The 21,584-nt window shown below is 48.2% G+C and overlaps 1 protein-coding gene across 1 annotated transcript in view; it reads right to left on the bottom strand.

The window, feature by feature from the left end:
• Positions 1-19,585, bottom strand: part of LOC119951529 (zinc finger protein 585A-like) — a 93,252-nt gene extending 73,667 nt beyond the window's left edge. The window contains exons 1-2 of the mRNA XM_038774729.1: positions 19,355-19,585; positions 17,181-18,680 (exon numbers count right to left, since the gene is read on the bottom strand). Coding sequence (XP_038630657.1) covers positions 17,181-18,591 — 1,411 coding nt within the window. The 5' untranslated portion in view covers positions 18,592-18,680; positions 19,355-19,585. The remainder of the gene's footprint in view (positions 1-17,180; positions 18,681-19,354) is intronic.
• Between the last annotated feature and the right edge of the window lie 1,999 nt (positions 19,586-21,584).

The raw sequence follows: 21,584 nt of genomic DNA, 5'->3' as shown, positions 1-21,584 counted from the left end.
GGAATACATGCCAGGGCCAACACTAGGCAGGGCAACTGAGCTCAGCCAAATGGGGCTCATGGCCACGGGGGGGGGGGGGGGGGGGGGGGGGTGTACATGTAAATATTTATTGTCATCTCATTTGTTTGTTTTTGTTTTTCTTGCTCTTTGGTATCATTCTTTTGTAATTTTAATTTTGCCTTGGTGTTTTTGTTTGATATTATGCGTGGTTATGTCACTTGTAATTTAGCGTATGAACTGAAATGTATAATATAAAGATGTGAAAAACAATAAAAACAAACAGGGTCTACTTCCATTTGGAAGCAAATGGACGTATTAGCGAGAGGCAGCACGGTTTTGTGAAGGGGAGGTCGTGTCTCACTAACTTGATCGAGTTTTTCAAGGAGGTCACAAAGATGATTGATGCAGGTAGGGCAGTGGATGTTGTCTATATGGACCCCAGTAAGGCCTTTGACAAGGTCCCTCATGGTAGACTGGTACAAAAGGTGAAGTCACACGGGATCAGAGGTGAGCTGGCAAGATGGATACAGAACTGGCTAGGTCATAGAAGGCAGAGAGTAGCAATGGAAGGGTGCTTTTCTGATTGGAGGGCTGTGACTAGTGGTGTTCCACAGGGATCAGTGCTGGGACCTTTGCTGTTCATAGTGTATATAAATGATTTGGAGGAAAATGTAACTGGTTTGATTAGTAAGTTTGCTGATGACACAAAGGTTGGTGGAATTGCGGATAGCGATGAGGACCGTCAGAGGATACAACACGATTTAGATCGTTTGGAGACTTGGGCGGAGAAATGGCAGATGGAGTTTAGTCTGGACAAATGTTAGGTAATGCATTTTGGAAGGTCTAATACAGTGAATGGTAGAACCCTCAAGAGTATTGACAGACAGAGGGATCTAGGTGTACAGGTCCACAGGTCACTGAAAGGGGCAACATTGGTGGAGAAGGTAGTCAAGAAGGCATACGGCATGCTTGCCTTCATTTGCCGGGGCGCTGAGTATAAAAATTGGCAAGTCATGTTGCAGCTGTATGGAACCTTAGTTAGGCCACACTTGGATTATAGTGTTCAATTCTGGTCGCCACACTGCCAGAAGATGTGGAGGCTTTAGAGAGGGCGCAGAAGAGATTTACCAGGATGTTGCTTGGTATGAAGGGCATTAGCTATGAGGAGAGGTTGAATAAACTCGGTGTGTTCTCACTGGAACGATGGAGGTTGAGGGGCGACCTGATAGAAGTCTACAAAATTATGAGGGGCATAGACAGAGTGGATAGTCAGAGGCTTTTTCTTCGGGTAGAGGGGTCAATTACTGGGGGCATAGGTTTAAGGTGCGAGGGGCAAGGTTTAGAGGAGATGTATGAGGCAAGTTTTTTACACAGAGGGTAGTGGGTGTCTGGAACTCGCTGCCGGAGGAGGTGGTGGAAGCAGGGACGATAGTGACATTTAAGGGGCATCTTGACAAATACATGAATAGGATGGGAATAGAGAGATACGGACCCCGGAAGTGCAGAAGATTTTAGTTTAGACGGGCAGCATGGTTGGCACAGGCTTGGAGGGCCAAAGGGCCTGTTCCTGTGCTGTACCTTTCTTTGTTCTTTGACATTTCAAGTGACACCCACCTCCTCGCTGGTGGAGGGGGTGTTGTTGGTGATGGGGTTGGAAGGGGAGTCACCGTGGCGATTTAGGGGAAGATTTTGGAGGAGGATTTGGTATTGCTGGAGGGGGTTAAGGCCAAGTGGGAGGAGGAGCTGGGGGTGGAATTGGAGGAGGGGTTGTGGTGAAAGGTGTTGTGGAGGGTGAATGCCTCAACCTCGTGGGCGAGGCTGGAGTTAATACAGTTGAGGGTGTTGCACAAGGCGCACTGGACAAGGTCGAGGATGAGCCGGTTGATTGAGAGGGTGGAGGACATTTGCGGGCAGTGTGGAAGACATTCGGCCAATCATGTACATACGTTCTGGTCCAGTCTAAAGTTGGTGAAATTCTGGGGGTCGTAGTTCAGCACCATGTTGGCAATCTTGCACGGGGGGGATTTAGGGTGTCAGACTTGCTGGAGCTGCAGACGGGAGTAGGGGCAAAAGTTTTGGCATTCATCTCGCTGATTGCTTGCAGGCGGATCCTGTTGGGGTGGAGGACAGCTAGCACTCCCTGTGCTTTTGTTTGGTTTGGGGACCTGATGAGTTCCTGTATTTGGAGAAGGTTGAGGGGGGAAATTGAGGGGTTGCACAAGAACATAGAACATAGAACGATACAGCGCAGTACAGGCCCTTCGGCCCTCGATGTTGCACCGACATGGAAAAAATCTAAAGGCCATCTAACCTACACTATGCCCTTATCATCCATATGCTTATCCAATAAATTTTTAAATGCCCTCAATGTTGGCGTGTTGACTACTGTTGCAGGTAGGGCATTCCACGGCCTCACCACTCTTTGCGTAAAAAACCCACCTCTAACCTCTGTCCTATATCTATTACCCCTCAATTTAAGGCTATGTCCCCTCGTGCTAGCCACCTCCATCCGCGGGAGAAGGCTCTCGCTGTCCACCCTATCTAACCCTCTGATCATTTTGTATGCCTCTATTAAGTCACCTCTTAACCTTCTTCTCTCTAACGAAAACAACCTCAAGTCCATCAGCCTTTCCTCATAAGATTTTCCCTCCATACCAGGCAACATCCTGGTAAATCTCCTCTGCACCCGTTCCAAAGCTTCTACGTCCTTCCTATAATGAGGCAACCAGAACTGTACGCAATACTCCAAATGCGGCCGTACTAGAGTTTTGTACAACTGCAACATGACCTCATGGCTCCGGAACTCAATCCCTCTACCAATAAAGGCCAACACACCATAGGCCTTCTTCACAACCCTATCAACCTGGGTGGCAACTTTCAGGGATCTATGTACATGGACACCGAGATCCCTCTGCTCATCCACACTACCAAGAATTTTACCATTAGCCAAATATTCCGCATTCCTGTTATTCTTTCCAAAGTGAATCACCTCACACTTCTCCACATTAAACTCCATTTGCCACCTCTCAGCCCAGCTCTGCAGCTTATCTATGTCCCTCTGTAACCTGCAACATCCTTCCGCACTGTCTACAACTCCACCGACTTTAGTGTCGTCTGCAAATTTACTCACCCATCCTTCTGCGCCCTCCTCTAGGTCATTTATAAAAATGACAAACAGCAACGGCCCCAGAACAGATCCTTGTGGTACGCCACTCGTAACTGAACTCCATTCTGAACATTTCCCATCAACTACCACTTTCTGTCTTCTTTCAACTAGCCAATTTCTGATCCACATCTCTAAATCACCCTCAATCCCCAGCCTCCGTATTTTCTGCAATAGCCGACCGTGGGGAACCTTATCAAACGCTTTACTGAAATCCATATACACCACATCAACTGCTCTACCCTCGTCTACCTGTTCAGTCACCTTCTCAAAGAACTCGATAAGGTTTGTGAGGCATGACCTACCCTTCACAAAACCATGCTGACTGTCCCTAATCATATTATTCCTATCTAGATGATTATAAATCGTATCTTTTATAATCCTCTCCAAGACTTTACCCACCACAGACGTTAGGCTCACCGGCCTATAGTTACCGGGGTTATCTCTACTCCCCTTCTTGAACAAAGGGACCACATTTGCTATCCTCCAGTCCTCTGGCACTATTCCTGTAGCCAATGATGACCTAAAAATCAAAGCCAAAGGCTCAGCAATCTCTTCCCTGGCTTCCCAGAGAATCCTAGGATAAATCCCATCCGGCCCCGGGGACTTATCTATTTTCACCTTGTCCAGAATTGCCAACACTTCTTCCCTACGCACCTCAATGCCATCTATTCTAATAGCCTGGGTCTCAGCATTCTCCTCCACAATATTATCTTTTTCTTGAGTGAATACTGACGAAAAGTATTCATTTAGTATCTCGCTTATCTCCTCAGCCTCCACACACAACTTCCCACCACTGTCCTTGACTGGCCCTACTCTTACCCTAGTCATTCTTTTATTCCTGACATACCTATAGAAAGCTTTTGGGTTTTCCTTGATCCTACCTGCCAAAGACTTCTCATGTCCCCTCCTTGCTCGTCTCAGCTCTCTCTTTAGATCCTTCCTCGCTTCCTTGTAACTATCAAGCGCCCCAACTGAAACTTCACGCCTCATCTTCACATAGGCCTCCTTCTTCCTCTTAACAAGAGATTCCACTTCTTTGGTAAACCACGGTTCCCTCGCTCGACCCTTTCCTCCCTGCCTGACTGGTACGTACTTATCAAGAACATGCAATAGCTGTTCCTTGAACAAGCTCCACATATCCAGTGTGCCCAACCCTTGCAGCCTACTTCTCCAACCAACACATCCTAAGTCATGTCTAATGGCATCATAATTGCCCTTCCCCCAGCTATAACTCTTGCCCTGCAGGGTATACTTATCCCTTTCCATCACTAACGTAAAGGTCACCGAATTGTGGTCACTGTTTCCAAAGTGCTCACCTACCTCCAGATCTAACACCTGGCCTGGTTCATTACCCAAAACCAAATCCAATGTGGCCTCGCCTCTTGTTGGCCTGTCAACATATTGTGTCAGGAAACCCTCCTGCACACATTGTACAAAGAATGACCCATCTAATGTACTCGAACTATATCTTTTCCAGTCAATATTTGGAAAGTTAAAGTCTCCCATAACAACTACCCTGTTACTTTCGCTCTTTTCCAGAATCATCTTCGCCATCCTTTCCTCTACATCCCTAGAACTATTAGGTGGCCTATAGAAAACTCCCAACAGGGTGACCTCTCCTTTCCTGTTTCTAACCTCAGCCCATACTACCTCAGAAGAAGAGTCCCCATCTAGCATCCTTTCCGCCACCGTAATACTGTCCTTGACTAGCAGCGCCACACCTCCCCCTCTTTTGCCCCCTTCTTACTAAAACACCTAAACCCCGGAACCTGCAACAACCATTCCTGTCCCTGCTCTATCCATGTCTCTGAAATGGCCACAACATCGAAGTCCCAGGTACCAACCCATGCTGCCAGTTCCCCTACCTTATTTCGTATACTCCTGGCATTGAAGTAGACACACTTCAAACCACCTACCTGAACACTGGCACCCTCCTGCGAAGTCAAATCTGTGCTCCTGACCTCTATACTCTCAATCTCCCGTACCCCAAAGAGATGGGGGTTTGTTTATTCTTCATTTAAAGAGTTGGTTACCGTCAGCTGTTCGGAGAAGGGAACTCGGGTTGTGATGGGGAGTTCTATTCTTTGAGTTATTAGGGTATTGCTTGGCAGTGTGGGGGATAGGGGAGTTCTATCGTTCTTGTTTTTCATTGTTTTGTTTCTGAATAAAATGTTCAAATTATAAAACCGAATAAAAATATACATTAAAAAAAATGTTATGCCAGTTTTGAATTGAAGGATTCTTGTCACTGATCCAGGAGAAGAGGTATTTTACCAGCTGCAAAAGTTAGGATGTTATACAACCTTTTTTCATTAATGTAAATAATTCTCCGATCTGGAAGACCCAGAGTTAGGAACAAAGGGTCAAATTCTAAGGCCCTGTCAAATATCCTCTTAAACTCCTTCACTACACCATCAATTGGATTGAATCTTAACACAGGTGCATATGCAGTATATATAATCAAACTCGACTACCAGGCACTTGAGCACATCAAGGATATAGCAGGATCGAACCTGTCTCTCAAACTTGGTGTGATGGCAAATGGTGCTATATCTCAATGTGAGCCTCCTTCATTCTGTTGTCTACGAAGATTTTATTGGCATAATCCCATATACTACCCCAAGTCTCCTCATCAATATTAGTTGGCAAGTCTTTTTCCCAAGACTGCAAAGCACCCAATGTACTAACACAGGATCTGGAACACGAGGTCTTATAAAACTTGCCAATTAATCTTTAGGCTCTGCATAAATCAGGATGTTTTCCACCAGGGAAATAGATGAGTTAAGACGCAGTTGTCTTATTAAGGATAAACACTTTAAGTTGCAGATACGTAAAAAGGACTGCCTTGCGATGTCAAATTATTGGCATAGCTCAAAGGATGACAAGGAAACATCTCTGAACATATCTCCCAGTCTATCTCGCCAGGTTTCAAATCCATGGTGCATCATATCTGGTGGGATCTCGAGGGTATCCTGGATGGGAGAAAGAGTGGAAGTCAGTTCAGATCTCCCTTCCAATTGGCAGACCAACCTTCATGCTCTTAAAATATTAATAATAATAGGATTTCCACACCTAACAGAACCTGACCTAATCCCCTTAAAATAACAAGACCTACAAAGGGTAAACCGACTGGTCTGCTTCAATATCGAGCCAAATAGAGGTGGGTTCCTTTCTAACTCAATCCCATATAAACTTAACATGGGAGGTGATTTGGTATAGTCTAATACTTGGAACCCCCATTGGAACCTGGGAGCTGCAAATCAGTTAACTTCAGACATGCTTATTTTTATTCCAAATCAACAATTAATCATTCTATTGATCTTCTTTAAAACTCGAGCAGGCAACAAGATGGGCAACATCTCCAAGTGATACACCAATCTAGGAAACACATAATAATGGGAGCAGCACAGTAGCACAGTGATTAGCACTGTTCACAGCCCCAGGCTCCCGGGTTCGATTCACGCTTGAGTCACTGTCTGTGCAGAGTCTGCAGGTTCTCCCTGAGTCTGCGTGGATTTCCTCCGGGTGCTCCGATTTCCTCCCATAAGTCCCGAAAGATGTGCTTTCAGTGTATTGGACATTCTGAATTCTCTCTGTGTGTACCTGAACAGGCGCCGGAGTGTGGCCAATCGGGGATTTTCACAGTAACGTCATTGCCGTGTTCATGTGACAATTAAGATTGTTATTATTTTATAACAATAATCTTTATTAGTGTTCGGGTAATTCATGTCAATAAAAAAGTGATCAGCCACAATATCAGGAGGAAGGACCAAAAAGACAGATCCCACTAATAGATGCAATGAGCTGAAGGAAATTGGTCCCATATAATTGTTTGAAAGATAGAGTAATTGCAACACCCAGTTAAGTACCCTGATGGGGATCATCCAAAAGGAAAATTAACAAGGTGGGGGTGGTTTACTCTCAACTCTCCTAATGCTATAACTTCCGAATTTGTAAAATTAACAGTATAACCGTCGATGATGCTAAATCTATCCATCTACAGAATTTTGAAAGATGGTCACCAATGTATTGACTATCTCTACAGCCGCCTCTTTCAACACTCTGGGATGTAGAACATCAGATTTTGGGGATTTAGTAACTTTTAATCCCATTAATTTCTCCAGTGCTACTTTTTCATGAATACTAATCTCTCAGTCCCTCGTGCTCACTAGTCCCCTTGGTTCTCTAGTGTTTTTGGGATGATTTCTGCATCTTCCACCATGAAGACAGACACACATTGTTTAGTTTCCTTATTCCCCATTATAAACTCTCCTGTCGCTGCCTGGAATGGACCCACAATTGGTCTTTGCTAATCTTTTCCTTTTCACATTCCTTAGGAGCTATTCCAGTCCGTTTTTAAGTTTCTTAGCAGTTTAGTCCAATATTCTATTTTACTTTTATCAGTTTCTTGGTCCTGCTTTGCTGAATTCTAAAACAAGTTCCAATCCTCAGGCTTACTACCATTTTGGCCACTTTATGGGCCTCTTCCTTTGATCTGATGGAATCTTTAATTTTTCTTGTTGGCCACAGTTGCATAACTTCTCCTGTTGGATTTCTGTTGCTTAATAGAATCTATATTTGCTGTAAATATGTAATAAGTCCTTAAATATTAGCTATGTCTAGCGTCATACCTTTTATTGTAATTTCACATTCTACTACAGCCAACTTGCTAGTTTCCTTATGTGAGAACACCCAGATATATTAAACAGAAGAACCATTGTATCTGCCACAGCCCATCTTCATGGCAACGTGGCATCCTTTGTGGGGTTCCAAACAAAAATGCAAACTAAATATTTATCAACTTACAAACACACTTCTGTTCTTTGATCATTGAGCAATATGACACTAAATATTTGCAACAAGGCTCAAAGAGTATCAACCCACTGGAAGCAAAGTTGTGAGACCAGCAGAAAGGGGTCCACCGACCCTCCCACTTGACCAACTATCAGAAGTCTGTTTTAATGTGGGCGTCGCTGGCTGGGCCGGCATTTATTTCCCACCCCTAACTGCCCTGCATTTCAGAGGCATTTGAGAGTCACCCACATTGCTGTGGATCTGGAGTGTAGGCCAGACCAAGTAATGATGGCAGATTTCCTTCCCAAAGGATATTCGGCATTTAATTCCAGATTTTTATTGAATTACGTTTCATGATCTGCTGTGGTGGGATTTGACCCCAGTTACCAAGATCTTGCCCGAGTCCCTGGATTACTAGTCCAGCGGCAATACCACTATGCCATCGCCTCCTCTTACATGGTTCAATACTGGACATAATTAAGAGCAAGAATAGCTGCAGAATCCAATCGTTGCGAGGACGTCCGGTGATGGGGATGTGCTGAGTAGTCACATATCAAGTGACTCTCCTCCATAAGACAACAAAATAGGCACTTTTGGTCGAATGTAGCCCGCAAAATCAGACTTAAATATCCCCTCACCCTCAACGATGACATGGATGACAAAAATGCCAGGAAGCAGCAGCTCGAGAGTCTGCAGGGACACAAGGAATGGTGGCAAAGGACAGGAGCAGCAAGCAAGCAGGTCAGCGGACCCATGAGTGAGGGGTTCCTGGTCACCCCCGCCAAGAGGCGATGTCCGGCGACCCAGCAAGCAATCTCTCCCCCAGCCCCCCCCCCCCCCCCCACCAGCCAGATGATGGATGGAAGATGTTCCTAAACAACAAACTAAAAGCGATGAAGGACAATATCCAGACCGAGATAAAGGTGGCAGTCAAGGTGACAGTGCCGGAGGTGTTAGCCGCAATGCAGATGTTCGACGGTATGGGAAAGAGGCTGGAAGCCCAAGGGAGCATGATACGGGAGCTGGAAAAGGCATCGCTGGACCAGGGCAACCAAATCGCCACGCTGGAGGCCGAGATCAAGAGATTGGTGGAGATCCAGGGGTCCCTGAAAGGGAGGTTGAAAACCAGGAGAATCGGCCGAGGCGAAGAGTGGGCCTGCCGGAGGTGATTGAGGACAGGGACGCAACCGACAATGTGGCCCAAATGCTGGGTAATCTAGTAGGAAGGGGGAGCTTCCCCAAACCGCCGGAGATCGGCAGGGATCATAGGTCACTCCAACGAAAGCCTAGGGCCAGGGAGCAGCCAAGGGTGATAATATTCAAGCTGCACAAATCTCAGGACCGGGAAAGGATCCTTCGCTGGGGTCGACAGACGAAGGCTTTCAACTGGGAGGGGCCTAAAATCAGAGTGTACCAGGTCATTGGGGCAGATCTGGCAAAGCACAGGGCGGACTTTAACCATGCAAAGTCGGCCCTATATAAGAACAAAGTTTGATTCGGGATGTTATTCCCAGCCAGGCTCTGGGTAACATACCAGGGCGAAGAACATTCTTTTACTGCCTTGGCAGAGGTGGACGAGTTGGTCCGTAAGAACCGTTTGGACTGGCAGCGAGAGGCAGTGATAAGGAAGGCACAGAGGCAAAACAAATGGACAATTTTGTGCAGCACTGCATTTCCTCGCTCTGAACAGGGGAGCCAGCTCATAGGAAGTAGGGGGTGAGGGCAGAAGAGCGCAGGAGAGGGTGAGGAGGAGATAGAAGGGACACAAGCAGAGTGGCCGTAGAGGGGAGGGGTCATATTAACCCTGGGGTGGGGGGTCACCACACAAGCGGGAAAGCTGGTGCCAGGAGGTGTCAGAGGGGCATCTGGGGGGGGGGGGGGGGGAGGGGGCAAGACACAGCGGCGGGGTGGGGGGAGAAAGCAGGAGGTTCGACAGAAAAGGGGAGATACAGGAGGGGCAGAAGGTAGAATCAAAACCGAGGGGGGGGAACAAAACGACAAGAGGGGGAATGGCTCTAAACTGGCTTCAGCAGGTTAATCTCGGAAATGTGGGAGAAGATGGCACCGTAAGCAGCCACTTTGGAAGGTCCCTAAACAAAGGGAAATCCTGGAGTGCAGGGGCTCACTCAAATGGAGTACACACAGTTGGTGGCTATGTTGGATGGCCCCTGGACAAAGGGAAACCCCTGGACACAGGGGCCTGACCTCATGGTGAGAACAGTGACTGTAGCCATTTTGGATGTCCCCCTAATAAAGGGAAACCTCGGAGTGCAGGGCGCATCCTCCAGGTACTTATGGTTGATCCCGCAGGAAGTGTGGGGCAGGAAGTGTGGGACAGAAACCCCCCATCAGAGAGGTAGAGAAAGACAGGGAACTACAGACCAATGAGCATAACGGCGGCAGTAGGAAAGTTGCTGGAGTCCATTGTCAAGAATTTCATAAGGCAGCATTTGGAAAGCAGTGGCGTAATCAGATAAAGTCAGCATGGATTTACTAAAAAGGGAAAACATGCTTGACAAATCTACGAGAATTCTTAGAAGATGTAACTAGTACAGTTGACCAGGGAGAACCAGTGGATATGGTTTATTTAGACTTTCAGAAGGCTTTTGACAAGGTCTCACATAGCAGATTAATATGTAATGTTAAAGCGCATGGGATTATTGGGAGTGACTTGAGACGGATAAAAAGCTGGTTAGCAGACAGGAAGCAAAAAGTTGAAATAAATGGATTGGATTGGATTTATTTATTGTCACGTGTACCAAGGTACAGTGAAAAGTATTTTTATGCGAGCAGCTCAAGTGATCATTAAGTACATGGGAAGAAAAGAAAATGCATAATAGGGCAACACAGGGTATACAATATAACTACATAACACCGGCATCGGATGAAGCATACAGGGTGTAGTGTTAATGAAGTCAGTCCATAAAAGGGTAATTTAGGAGTCTGGTAACAGCTGGGAAGAAGCTGTTTTTGAGTCTGTTCGTGCGTGTTCTCAGACTTCTGAATCTCCTGCCCGATGGAAGAAGTTGGAAAAGTGAGTAAGCCGGGTGGGAGGGATCTTTGATTATGCTGCCTGCTTTCCCCAGGCAGCGGGAGGTGTAGATGGAGTCAATGGGTGGGAGGCAGGTTCACGTGATGGACTCAGCGGTGTTTATGACTATCTGAAGTTTCTTGCGGTCCTGGGCCGATCAGTTGCCATACCAGGCTGTGATGCAGCCCGATAGGATACTTTCTATGGTACATCTGTAAAAGTTGGTAAAGGTTAACGTGGACATGCCAAATTTCCTTAGTTTCCTGAGGAAATATAGGCGCTGTTGTGTTTTCTTGGTGGTAGCGTCGACGTGGGTGGACCAGGACAGATTTTGGTAGATGTGCACCTCTAGGAATTTGAAACTGCTAACCATCTCCACCTCGGCCCCGTTGATGCTGACAGGGGTGTGTACAGTACTTTGCTTCTTGAAGTCAATGACCAGCTCTTTAGTTTTGCTGGCATTGAGGGAGAGATTGTTGTCGCTGCACCACTCCACTAGGTTCCCTCCTGTATTCTGACTCGTCGTTATTCGAGATCTGGCCCACTATGGTTGTATCGTCAGCAAAGTTGTAGATGGAGTTGGAACCAAATTTTGCCATGCAGTCGTGTGTGTACAGGGAGCAGAGTAGGGGGCTAAGTACGCAGCCTTGCGGGGCCCCGGTATTGAGGACTATTGTGGAAGAGGTGTTGTTGTTCATTCTTACTGATGGTGGTCTGTTGGTCAAAAAATTGAGGATACAGTTGCAGAGTGGGGAGCCAAGTCCTAGGTTTTGAAGCTTTGATATGAGCTTGGCTGGGATTATGGTGTTGAAGACGGAGTTGTAGTCAATAAATAGGAATCTGATGTAGGAGTCCTTGTTGTCGAGATGCTCTAGGGATGGTGTCTGATGTGGACCGGTTGCAACGGTATGTGAATTGCAGTGGATAAAGGCGGTCTGGGAGTATGGAGGTGATGCGCTTCAAGATCAACCTCTGGAAGCACTTCATTACGACTGAAGTCAGAGCCACCGGACGGTAGTCATTGAGGCACGTTGCCTGGTTCTTCTTTGGCACCGGTATGTTGGTGGTCTTCTTGAAGAAGGTGGGGACCTCGGAGTGGAGTAGGGACAGGTTAAAGACGTCCACGAACACCTCTGCCAGCTGGTCCACGCAGGCTCTGAGTGCACGAACAGCGATCCCGTCCGTACCACAGAGATCTGTGCTCGGACCCTAACTGTTCACATTATAATGATTTGGACGAGGGAGCTAAATGTATGGTCTCCAAATTTGCAGATGATACAAAGTTGGGTGGGAGGGTCACCTGTGAGGAAGATGCAGAGATGCTTCAGTGGGATTTGGACAGGCTGAGTGAATGGGCTCATGCAGTATAATGTGGATAAATGTGAAGTTATCCACTTTCTCAGAAAAAATAGGAAGGCAGATCATTATTTGAATGGGTGTAAATTGAGACCTTGGTGTCCTCGTGCATCTGTCGCTGAAAGAAAGTGCGCAGGTGCAGCAGGCAGTGAAAAAGGCAAATGGTATGTTGGCCTGCATAGTAAGAAGATTTGAGTATAGGAAAATAAATATTTTACTGCAAACGTATAGGGCATTGGTGAGGCCACACCTGGAGTAGTGTGTGCAGTTTTGGTCTTTATCTGAGGGAGGATGCTCTTGCTATGGAGGGAGTGCAGCAAAGGCTTACCAGGCTGATTCTTGGGATGGTGGGACTGTAGTACAAGGAGAGACAAAGTTGGTTAGAATTACATTTATTGGAGTTTAGAAGAATGAGAGGGGGGTCTCATAGAAACGTACAAAATTCGAACAGGATTAGACAGGGTAGATTCAGAAAGAATGTTCCCAATGGTGGGCGAGTCCAGATCTAGGGGTCATAGTTTGAGGATAAGGGTTAAACCTCTTAGAACTGAGGTGGGGAGAAATGTCTTCACCCAGAGAGTGGTGAATCAGTGGAATTCACAATTCACTACCACAGAAAGTAGTTGAGGTCAAAATGTTGTGTAACTTCAAGAAGGAATTAGATACAGCTCTTGGGGCTAAAGGGATGACGGGATATAGGGAGAAGGCGGGATCAGCCGTGATCATAATAAATGGTGATGCTGGCTCATAGGGTTGAATGGCCTCTATTTTCTATGTTTTTATGAGGACATTCACCTGGAACATCAGACTTGACGGTCCAGAGAAAGGATCCAGAGTCTTTGCCCACCTGAAAGGTATGAAAGCCGACATAATCTTCTTCCAAGAGATGCACCTCAAGGAGAAGGACCGACTAGGTAAGGAAGGGCTGGGTGGGACAGACCTACCATTCCTGCTACGTGACAAGGGTTGGGGGCTAGCCATTTTTTAAAAATGTTTTTATTGCCATTTTCAATTTTACTATGACTTTTGTGACGATATTTACAATTTCTACAGTTTCGTCTGTACATCCATCTTTCTTGATGTCTTCTCTCCCCCACCCCTTCCCCTCCATGGCCTCTCCCTCTTCCGCCCTGGATGTTCTCTCGTTCAGTTGGTGTTCTTCCTTTTCCCTCCTGTGGTTTTGTTGCAGACCTTGTGGGTTCGGGAGGGGGTGGGGCTTCCTACCTGCTCTCCCCCTCTTCCATGCTTCTCCCTGTGGTTCCCCTGAGTTTCCTCATTTCCTCCCCCCTTTGTACCTCCTGGTGTTGTGCGTTCCCCCCTGCTCTCCCCCCCACCGTCTCTCCCTCGTCGCTGTTGGCCTCCTAACAGGTCTTGGAACAGCCTGACCAATGGCCCCCAACGCTTTGTGGAAGCCCTGGTCCGACCCTCGGATGGCGTCCTTAATCTTCTCCACGTGGAGAAATTCCGTCAGGTCTGCCATCCAGTCTGCAGCTGTGGGTGGTGCTGCTGATCGCCAGCCAAGCAGGATTCTCCGGCAAAGCTGGGGCCATCCGATCCCTTCCCCCTTTGTTGTTCTGGCTGCTCCGATACGCCGAAGACTGCCACTCTTGGGCAGGGCTCCACCCTCACCCCCACAACCTTGGACATTGCCTCGAAGAAAGCTGTCCAGAACCCGACATGTCTGGGGCAAGCCCAGATCATGTGGGTGGGGTTGGCCAGGCCTCCCTGGCAGCACACACATCACAGCTCCACCTCCAGGAAGAATCTGTTCATTCGGGTTCTGGTCAGGTTTGCTCTGTAGACCACCTTGAACTGCATGAGGCAGAGCCTTGAGCAGGAGGAGGTGGACTTGGCCCTGGCTAGCCACATTTCTAAGTAAGAGGACGGTGTTTACTGTGACGAGGACAGTTACAGACTAATGGGGACAGTGCATCATGGTCAGTGGTGTCCTGGAAGGGGTACCGATGATACTGCCAAACGTGTACGCTCCCAATTGGGATGACAGAGTTTATAAAGAAGACCACGGCGGAAATCCCCGGCGTAGATACGCACCGACTGATCATGGGGCGGACTTTAATTCTGTAACGGACCCACTGACGGACAGATCAAACCCCAGGACGGGGAAAACGGCGTGCATGGCGAGGAAAATGGGAACTTTTCTGCAGCAGGTGTACCCTTGGTGGTTCATGCACCCAGGTGAGAAGGAATTCTCGTTTTTCTCGCCAGTACACAGTGTCTATACCCAAATCGACTTTGCGGGCAGCATGGTAGCACAGCGGTTAGCACTGTGGTTTCCCAGCGCCAAGATCCCAGGTTCGATTCCCGGCTTGGTCACTGTCTATGAGGAGTCTGCACGTTCTCCACATGTCTGCGTGGGTTTCCTCCGGGTGCTCCGGTTTCCTCCCACAAGTCCTGAAAGACATGCTGTTAGGTAATTTGAGCATTCTGAATTCTCCCTCTGTGTACCCGAACAGGCGCCGGAATGTGGCGACTAGGGGATTTTCACAGTAACTTCATTGCAGTATAAGCCTACTGGTGACAATAAAGATTGTTATTATTATTATTATTATTGTAGTGGGGAAATCGGTGCTTCCAGAAATAGCCAGAGCGGAATAATCCATGATTGTAATCTCAGACCACGCTCCACATTACATGGATGTGAGGTTGGAGACGGGCCAAGCCCAATGCCCCACATGGAGATTGGACACGACCCTCTTGGCCGACAAGGTCTTCTGCCAGAAAACATCACCGGCCATCGGCAAGTACATCACTAACAACCAGAACGGGGAAGTCTCACCTTCCACATACTGGGAGGCACTGAAAGCTCTGATTAGGGGAGAGATTATAGCCTACAAGGTTCGCAGAGACAGTGAAGAGAGGGTGGCCAGGCAACAGCTGATCGACTCCATTCTGGAATTTGACAGAAAATAGCCCGAGGCCCCGACCGTAGAGCCGCAGAGGAAAAAGCTACAGGTGGACTTTAACTTGCTATCCACTAGGAAAGCAGTGTACCAACGCCGCCAAACACGGGGACCTTTTATGAGCACGGAGACAAGGCTAGCCAACTGCTGGCTCACCAACTGAAAAAGCAGGCAGCCACTAGGGAGGTAAAGGATAGCAGAGGCAGACTGGTAGCCGAATCAAAAAAGGTCAACAAAGCCTTCTTCCGGGGACTGTACACCTCCGAACCCCCCCCCCCCCCCCCAAACAAGGACTCGGGGTTGAAAGGGTTCCTTGATGGACTGGACAGGTCAGTCGTGGGGACCATAGATGGAGGGAGCTGAAAGCACAACTAGGACTGGGAGAGGTCATGGGGAGCATCAGCTCCATGCAGGCGGGAAAGGCGCCGGGACCCGACGGGTTCCCTGCGGACTTCTATAAAAGAACTCTCCGATGGCACTGGCCCCTCAACTGTAGATGTTCGCAGACTCGCTATCGAGGGGCAGCCTGCCTCCAAGGCTAACACAGGCCACCATATCGCTGATCCCCAAAAAGACCCAACGGAGTGCGGATCATACAGACCCATTGCGCTGCTCAATGTGGCGCGAAAGTCCTGGCTAAGCAGCTGGAGAGGGGTCGCAGAGGACCAGACAGGCTTTGTTAAGGGTAGACAGCTGACTGCGAACAACCGACGACTGCTGAACGTGATACTGACCCCCATCCGGGGAGGGAACGTCAGAAGGGATTGTCTCCCTGGATGCAGAAAAGGCCTTCGACAGAGTCGAGCGAAAGTCATTGATGTACTAGAGCGGTTGGGCGAGGGATGGGGGTCACCTCATGGGTGAAACTCCTGTACGATGCCTCCAAGTTGATCGTTCAGACCAACCAGCTCTAAATACTTCCAGCTGCACAGAGGCACAAAGCAGGCGTGCCGCTGTCCCCGCTCTTGTTCGCTCTGGCAATCGAGCCGCTGGCGATTGCCCTGAGAGCGGTGGGAGGTGGGAAGGGAATCTGAAAAGGAGACCGAAAGCACAGAGTCTTGCTTGATGCGGATGACCTGTTCCTCTACATCTCGAACCCACAAAGCAGCATGAAAGAAATCGTGAAGCTGCTGGGGGAGTTTGGAGCCTTTTTCGGGCTATAAACGTCACTTGTGCAAAAGCGAAGTTTTCCCGGTGAACCTGTGAGGGGAAGGGGCAGAGCTACCACATAAAATAGCCCAAAGCAAATTCTGCAACCTGGGGATCCAGGTTGCCTATGTCTGTACACGGATCCACAAGTGGAAACTGACCACTCCAGTGGAGGAAGTAAAAAAGGACCTCCTGAGGTGCGACATTCCCGCTTTCCCTGGCAGGGAGAGTGTGGACGATCAAGATGAACGTACTGCCCAAGTTCCTCTTCCTGTTCAGATCCATACCAATCTACATCCCCAAGGCCTTTTTCCATTCAATAGACAAGATGATTATGCCATTTGTATGTGTGCGGGGGCAGGGTAGTGGGAAAGAATCCAAGAATCCCCAAAACAAAACTACAAAGATAACGAAATATGGGGGGGGGGGGGGGCCTGGCCCCCCGAATTTGTAATACCACCACTGGGCAGCCACGGTGGAAAGAGTGAGGGGATGGGTGAAGGACAGACACACAGAATGGGTTAGGATGGTGGAGTCCTCCTGTACAGGAACGATCCTGTGGGCCCTCGCCACGGCAGGTACAGGACAAGTGTGAATGGTGCTAGGGGGGCCCGGCCAACCGTGCCCACATGTTCGGGATCGGCACAGAGGAAAATGACATGTACATTGTAACGGCACATTTATCCTTACCAAAGTATAGTGAATAAAATTCAAAACTTCAATAAAAACATTCTTTTTCCAAAAGAATCCATGCATTGCAATCAATTGTGAACTCGCTGGTGCTTCAGCATGTCAGATAACTGGGTGAATTGCTTCCCACACTCCGAGCAGGTGAACGGCCGCTCCCCAGTGTGAACTCGCTGGTGTCTCAACAGGCTGGATTTCTCAGTGAATCCCTTCTCACATTCCAAGCAAGTGAAAGCCTTCTCCCCAGTGTGAATTCGCTGGTGTCTCAGCAGATTGCCTAACTGAGTAAACCCCTTCTCACACTGAGAGCAGGTGAATGGCCTCTCCCCGGTGTGAACTCGCCGGTGTGCTTGCAGGGTGAATAACTGAGTGAATCCCTTCCCACACACAGAGCAGATGTACGGCCTCTCCCCCGTGTGAATTCGCTGGTGTATCAGCAGAGTGGATGATGTGGTGAATTCCTTCCCACACTCAGAACAGGTGAATGACTTCTCCCCAGCGTGAACTCGCTGGTGTGTCTGCAATTTGGATAACTGAGTGAATCCTTTCCCACACTCAGAGCAGGTGAATGGCCTCTCCCCAGCGTGGATTCGCTGGTGCTTGTGCAAGTGGGGTAACTGAGTGAATCCCTTCCCACATTCAGAGCAGGTGAATGGCCTCTCCCCAGTATGAATTCGTTGATGTGTTTGCAGATGGGAGAACTGAGTAAAGCCCTTCCCACATTCGGAGCAGAATAACAGCCTCTCCCCAGTGTGAAGTCGCTGGTGTGACTGCAGATGGGCTAACTGAGTGAATCCCTTCCCACATTCAGGGCAGGTAAATGGCCTCTCTCCGGTGTGAATTCGCTCGTGTGACTGCAGTCTGCAAAACCGTGTAAATCCCCTCCCACACTCCGAGCAGGTGAACAGCTTCTCGCCAGTGTGAACTCGCTGGTGTACGAGCAGAGTGGATGAGTCCCTGAATCCCTTCCCACACTCAGAACAGTTGAACGGCTTCTCCCCAGTGTGAAGTTGCTGGTGCTTGTGCAGGTTGGATGAATCAGCGAATCCCTTCCCACACTCAGAGCAGGTGAACGGCCTCTCCCCAGTGTGAACTCGCTGGTGTATCTGCAGGTGATATAACCGAGCAAATCCCTTTCCACACTCGGGGCAGGTGAACGGCTTCTCCCCAGTGTGACTGCGTCGATGAATTTCCAGCTCTGATGGCGCTTTGAATCCTTTCCCACAGCCTCCACATTTCCACGGTTTCTCCATGGTGCACGTGTCCTTGGGCCTCTCCAGGTTGGAGGAACAGTTGAAGCCTCGTCCACACAGAAAACTAGTTTTTTGTATCTGGTCAAAGCTCTTTCCACAGTCAGTGCTCTGGAACACTCTCACTGGGGTGTGTGGGTGTCTCAGTGCTTTTCCAGTCACACTGATGTTTAAAATCTTTTGAAGCAGATGTGACGTGCAAACATTTCTACTTCTAGATCCAGAGGTCGATGACATTCAGGTCCCAATAAATCAAGTGACCTGTCAGATCGTAATGCGACCGTTGGTTTCAGATTTCTGTCTGTAGATCCTCCCCTGCTGATGTCCTGTAAAATGAATTTGCAACAGACATCATTGGCAGTACAGGTGCTGATTCTGGCTGATTAGCAGATCCATGCTCACTGCCTCCTGTCCAAGACACAGAGGTCATAAAAGAAGATGGAGTCGGCCAATCAGGTTTGTTCAACCATTCAATGAGATCATTGGCCGATCTACCTCAGCACCATTTTCCCACACTATCCCCCATATCATAATAAATCATAAAATTATAGTGCAGAAGGAGCCCATTCGGCCCATCGAGTCTACACCACCCCATGGAAAGAGCAACCGCCTTCGGCCCACATCTCCAACTTATCCCAGTAACCCCCCTTACCTTTCTGGATACCAAGGACAATTTATCATGGCCAATCCACCAAACTTATACATATTTGGACTATGAGAGGAAACCAGAGCATCTGGAAGAAACCCACGCAGTCACGGGGAGAACGTGTACACTCTGCAGAGACAGTGACCCAGTGGGGAAACGAACCCGGGACCCTGGAGCTGTGATGAAAAGTGCTAACCACTATGCTACCGAGAGAGAGGGACCTGGGCCAAGCTTTCCCGAGTCTCCACCCTCCCTGGATTCACTTCCTTTCCCTTCAGTTGCTGCAAGTCACCAATTGAAGGTGAGAACGAGAAAAGAAATGGAAAGGGGGAGAAAAGAAAGTGTTTTACTCACAGATGTTGGAGACAGGAAGAGGTTTGAAGCTCAATCTTCACACCCAAAATGCCTGGATCAGAGTCCCTCCTGTCCTTCCGGTTTCCCATTGGCCAGTCCCCCGCTGACAGACAATGGGGGAGTTCTGATTGGCCAGTGGAGCTGAGTCTTTCCTGTCCTCCCGGTTTGCCATTGGCCAGTCCCCCGCTGACAAACAATGGGGGAGTTCTGATTGGCCAGTGGAGCTGAGTCATTCCTGTCCTCCCGGTTTGCCATTGGCCAGTCCCCCGCTGACAGACAATGAGGGGCGGGAGAGACTTTTCCCTCCAGCCGCGCTGAGCTGGTGTCCAATGGGAAAGGCTGGAAGACCCGGATGGTCAGTGCGCCGCTTTGTCCCGGTCCCCGCCTCGCACACCCGCACATGCGCACTTCTCCCGAATATCTGCACATGCGCATTCCTCCCGAATACCCGCACATGCGCACTCCTCCTGAATGGCAGCACATGAGCATCTCGCTACTTTTGGCTCACGTGCGTAAACTATCCTCTGCACCGCACCTGCTCAGAATCTAAAGGAAGTGCATCCAGGGAGGGTGCAGACTCTGCAGGAGATGGCTGACATTTAAAGGGACAGTAAATTAATATAGGATATCCAGTGTTGTTATATGGTGCATATTAGATATATTATTGCTAGTTCTGTAATAAAGTACATTTATTATTATTTCCAGTTGTGTAATATTGTGCTGTCGCTATGTTATATATTTCCAGTCATCTCTTCGCTCAGTGGGTTGTTAGTCTCTGGATTTCTCTTCCACAGGGACCAGCGGAGTCTGGGAGTCATTGAATATATTCACCGCTGAGTTAGACAGATTTCTGATTGACGAGGGAGTTGAGGGTTATGGGGAACTGGCAGGAAAATGGAGAGAAAGCTGAGATGAGGAGGGATTTCCTCACTCGAGGATGTGGTGAAGTTTTGGAATTCTCTCCCGCAGAGACCATGGAGCCTCAGTCATCAAATATTTCCAAGCCAGAGATTGATAGGTTTCTAGATATTGAAGATAGCAAGTGATATGAGGGAAAATGGTGGGGAAATGGTGCTGAGGTAGATTGGCCAATGATCTCATTGAATGGTTGAGCAGGCCCGATGGCCCAAATAGCCGACGGCAGCTCCTGTTTGTTATGATCTCTGCGTCCAGGACAGGAAGCAGTGAGCCGGGATCTGTCAACCAGCCTGAATCAGCACCTTCAGGAGAATTGGGAGGGTGAATATTAGATACAGCAGAGTGAGAATGGAGGAAGAGTGTGAGGGATGGAGATTTACACCTTTGGGAAACGAGAGTGGAAAGAATGTTCCAGAGAATCTTATTTTGTTTGTTCTGAATTTCTATCCTGTACTGACAGTGACGTATTTTCTAAATTGTTTTTACAGTTTATTAGAAGAGGAGGAGTTACAGACAGAAATTTCAAACGTCACGTATAGATCTGACAGACTCACTCAATTCATCAGGCCCTGAATATCATTGGCCTTTGAATCTAGAAGGAGAAATATTTGCCCATTCTGCCTACTTAAGATTTTAACCTTAAGTGTGACTGGAAAAGCACCGAGACACACACACCCGGGTGAGAGTGTTCCAGGGCACTGACTGTGGAAAGAGCTTTAACCAGTTACACAGCCTGAAAAAACATCGCGCCATTCACAGCGGGGAGAAATTGTACACGTGCTCTGTGTGTGGACAAGTCTTTAAATTATTGACCTGGAGATAAGGAGGAGATCCAAAACATGGAGAAACCGCAAAAATGTGTGGACTGTGGGAAGGGATGCAAAGTTCCATCAGAACTGGAAGCTCATCGATGCATTCACACTGAGGAGAGGCCATTCACCTACTCTGTGTGTGAGAAGGGATTCACTTTGTTATCCAGCCTGCAGTCACACCAGCGAGTTCACACTGGGAAGTGGCCGTTCACCTGCTCTCAGTGTGGGAAGGGATTCAGACATTCAACCACCCTACAGAGACACCAGCGGTTTCAAACTGGGGAGAAACCTTTCATCTGCTCTCAATGTGATAAGCGATTCACTGAGTTTTCCAGCCTGAAGTCACACCAGCGGGTTCACTCTCAGGAGAAGCCGTTCACCTGCCCTCAGTGTGGGAAGGGATTCACTTGGTTATGCAACCTGCAGAGACACCAACAAGTTTACAAGTGATTACAGGAGTTGGATCCTGTTATTGTTCTGCTTTCAATTACTTCCAGGAC

The sequence above is a fragment of the Scyliorhinus canicula genome, chromosome 17 (genome assembly GCF_902713615.1).
Source record: "Scyliorhinus canicula chromosome 17, sScyCan1.1, whole genome shotgun sequence".
In the NCBI taxonomy this organism is placed as follows: domain Eukaryota; kingdom Metazoa; phylum Chordata; class Chondrichthyes; order Carcharhiniformes; family Scyliorhinidae; genus Scyliorhinus; species Scyliorhinus canicula.
The sequence above is the reverse complement of the archived record's forward strand: the minus strand, read 5'-3'. Positions and strand labels throughout refer to the sequence as shown.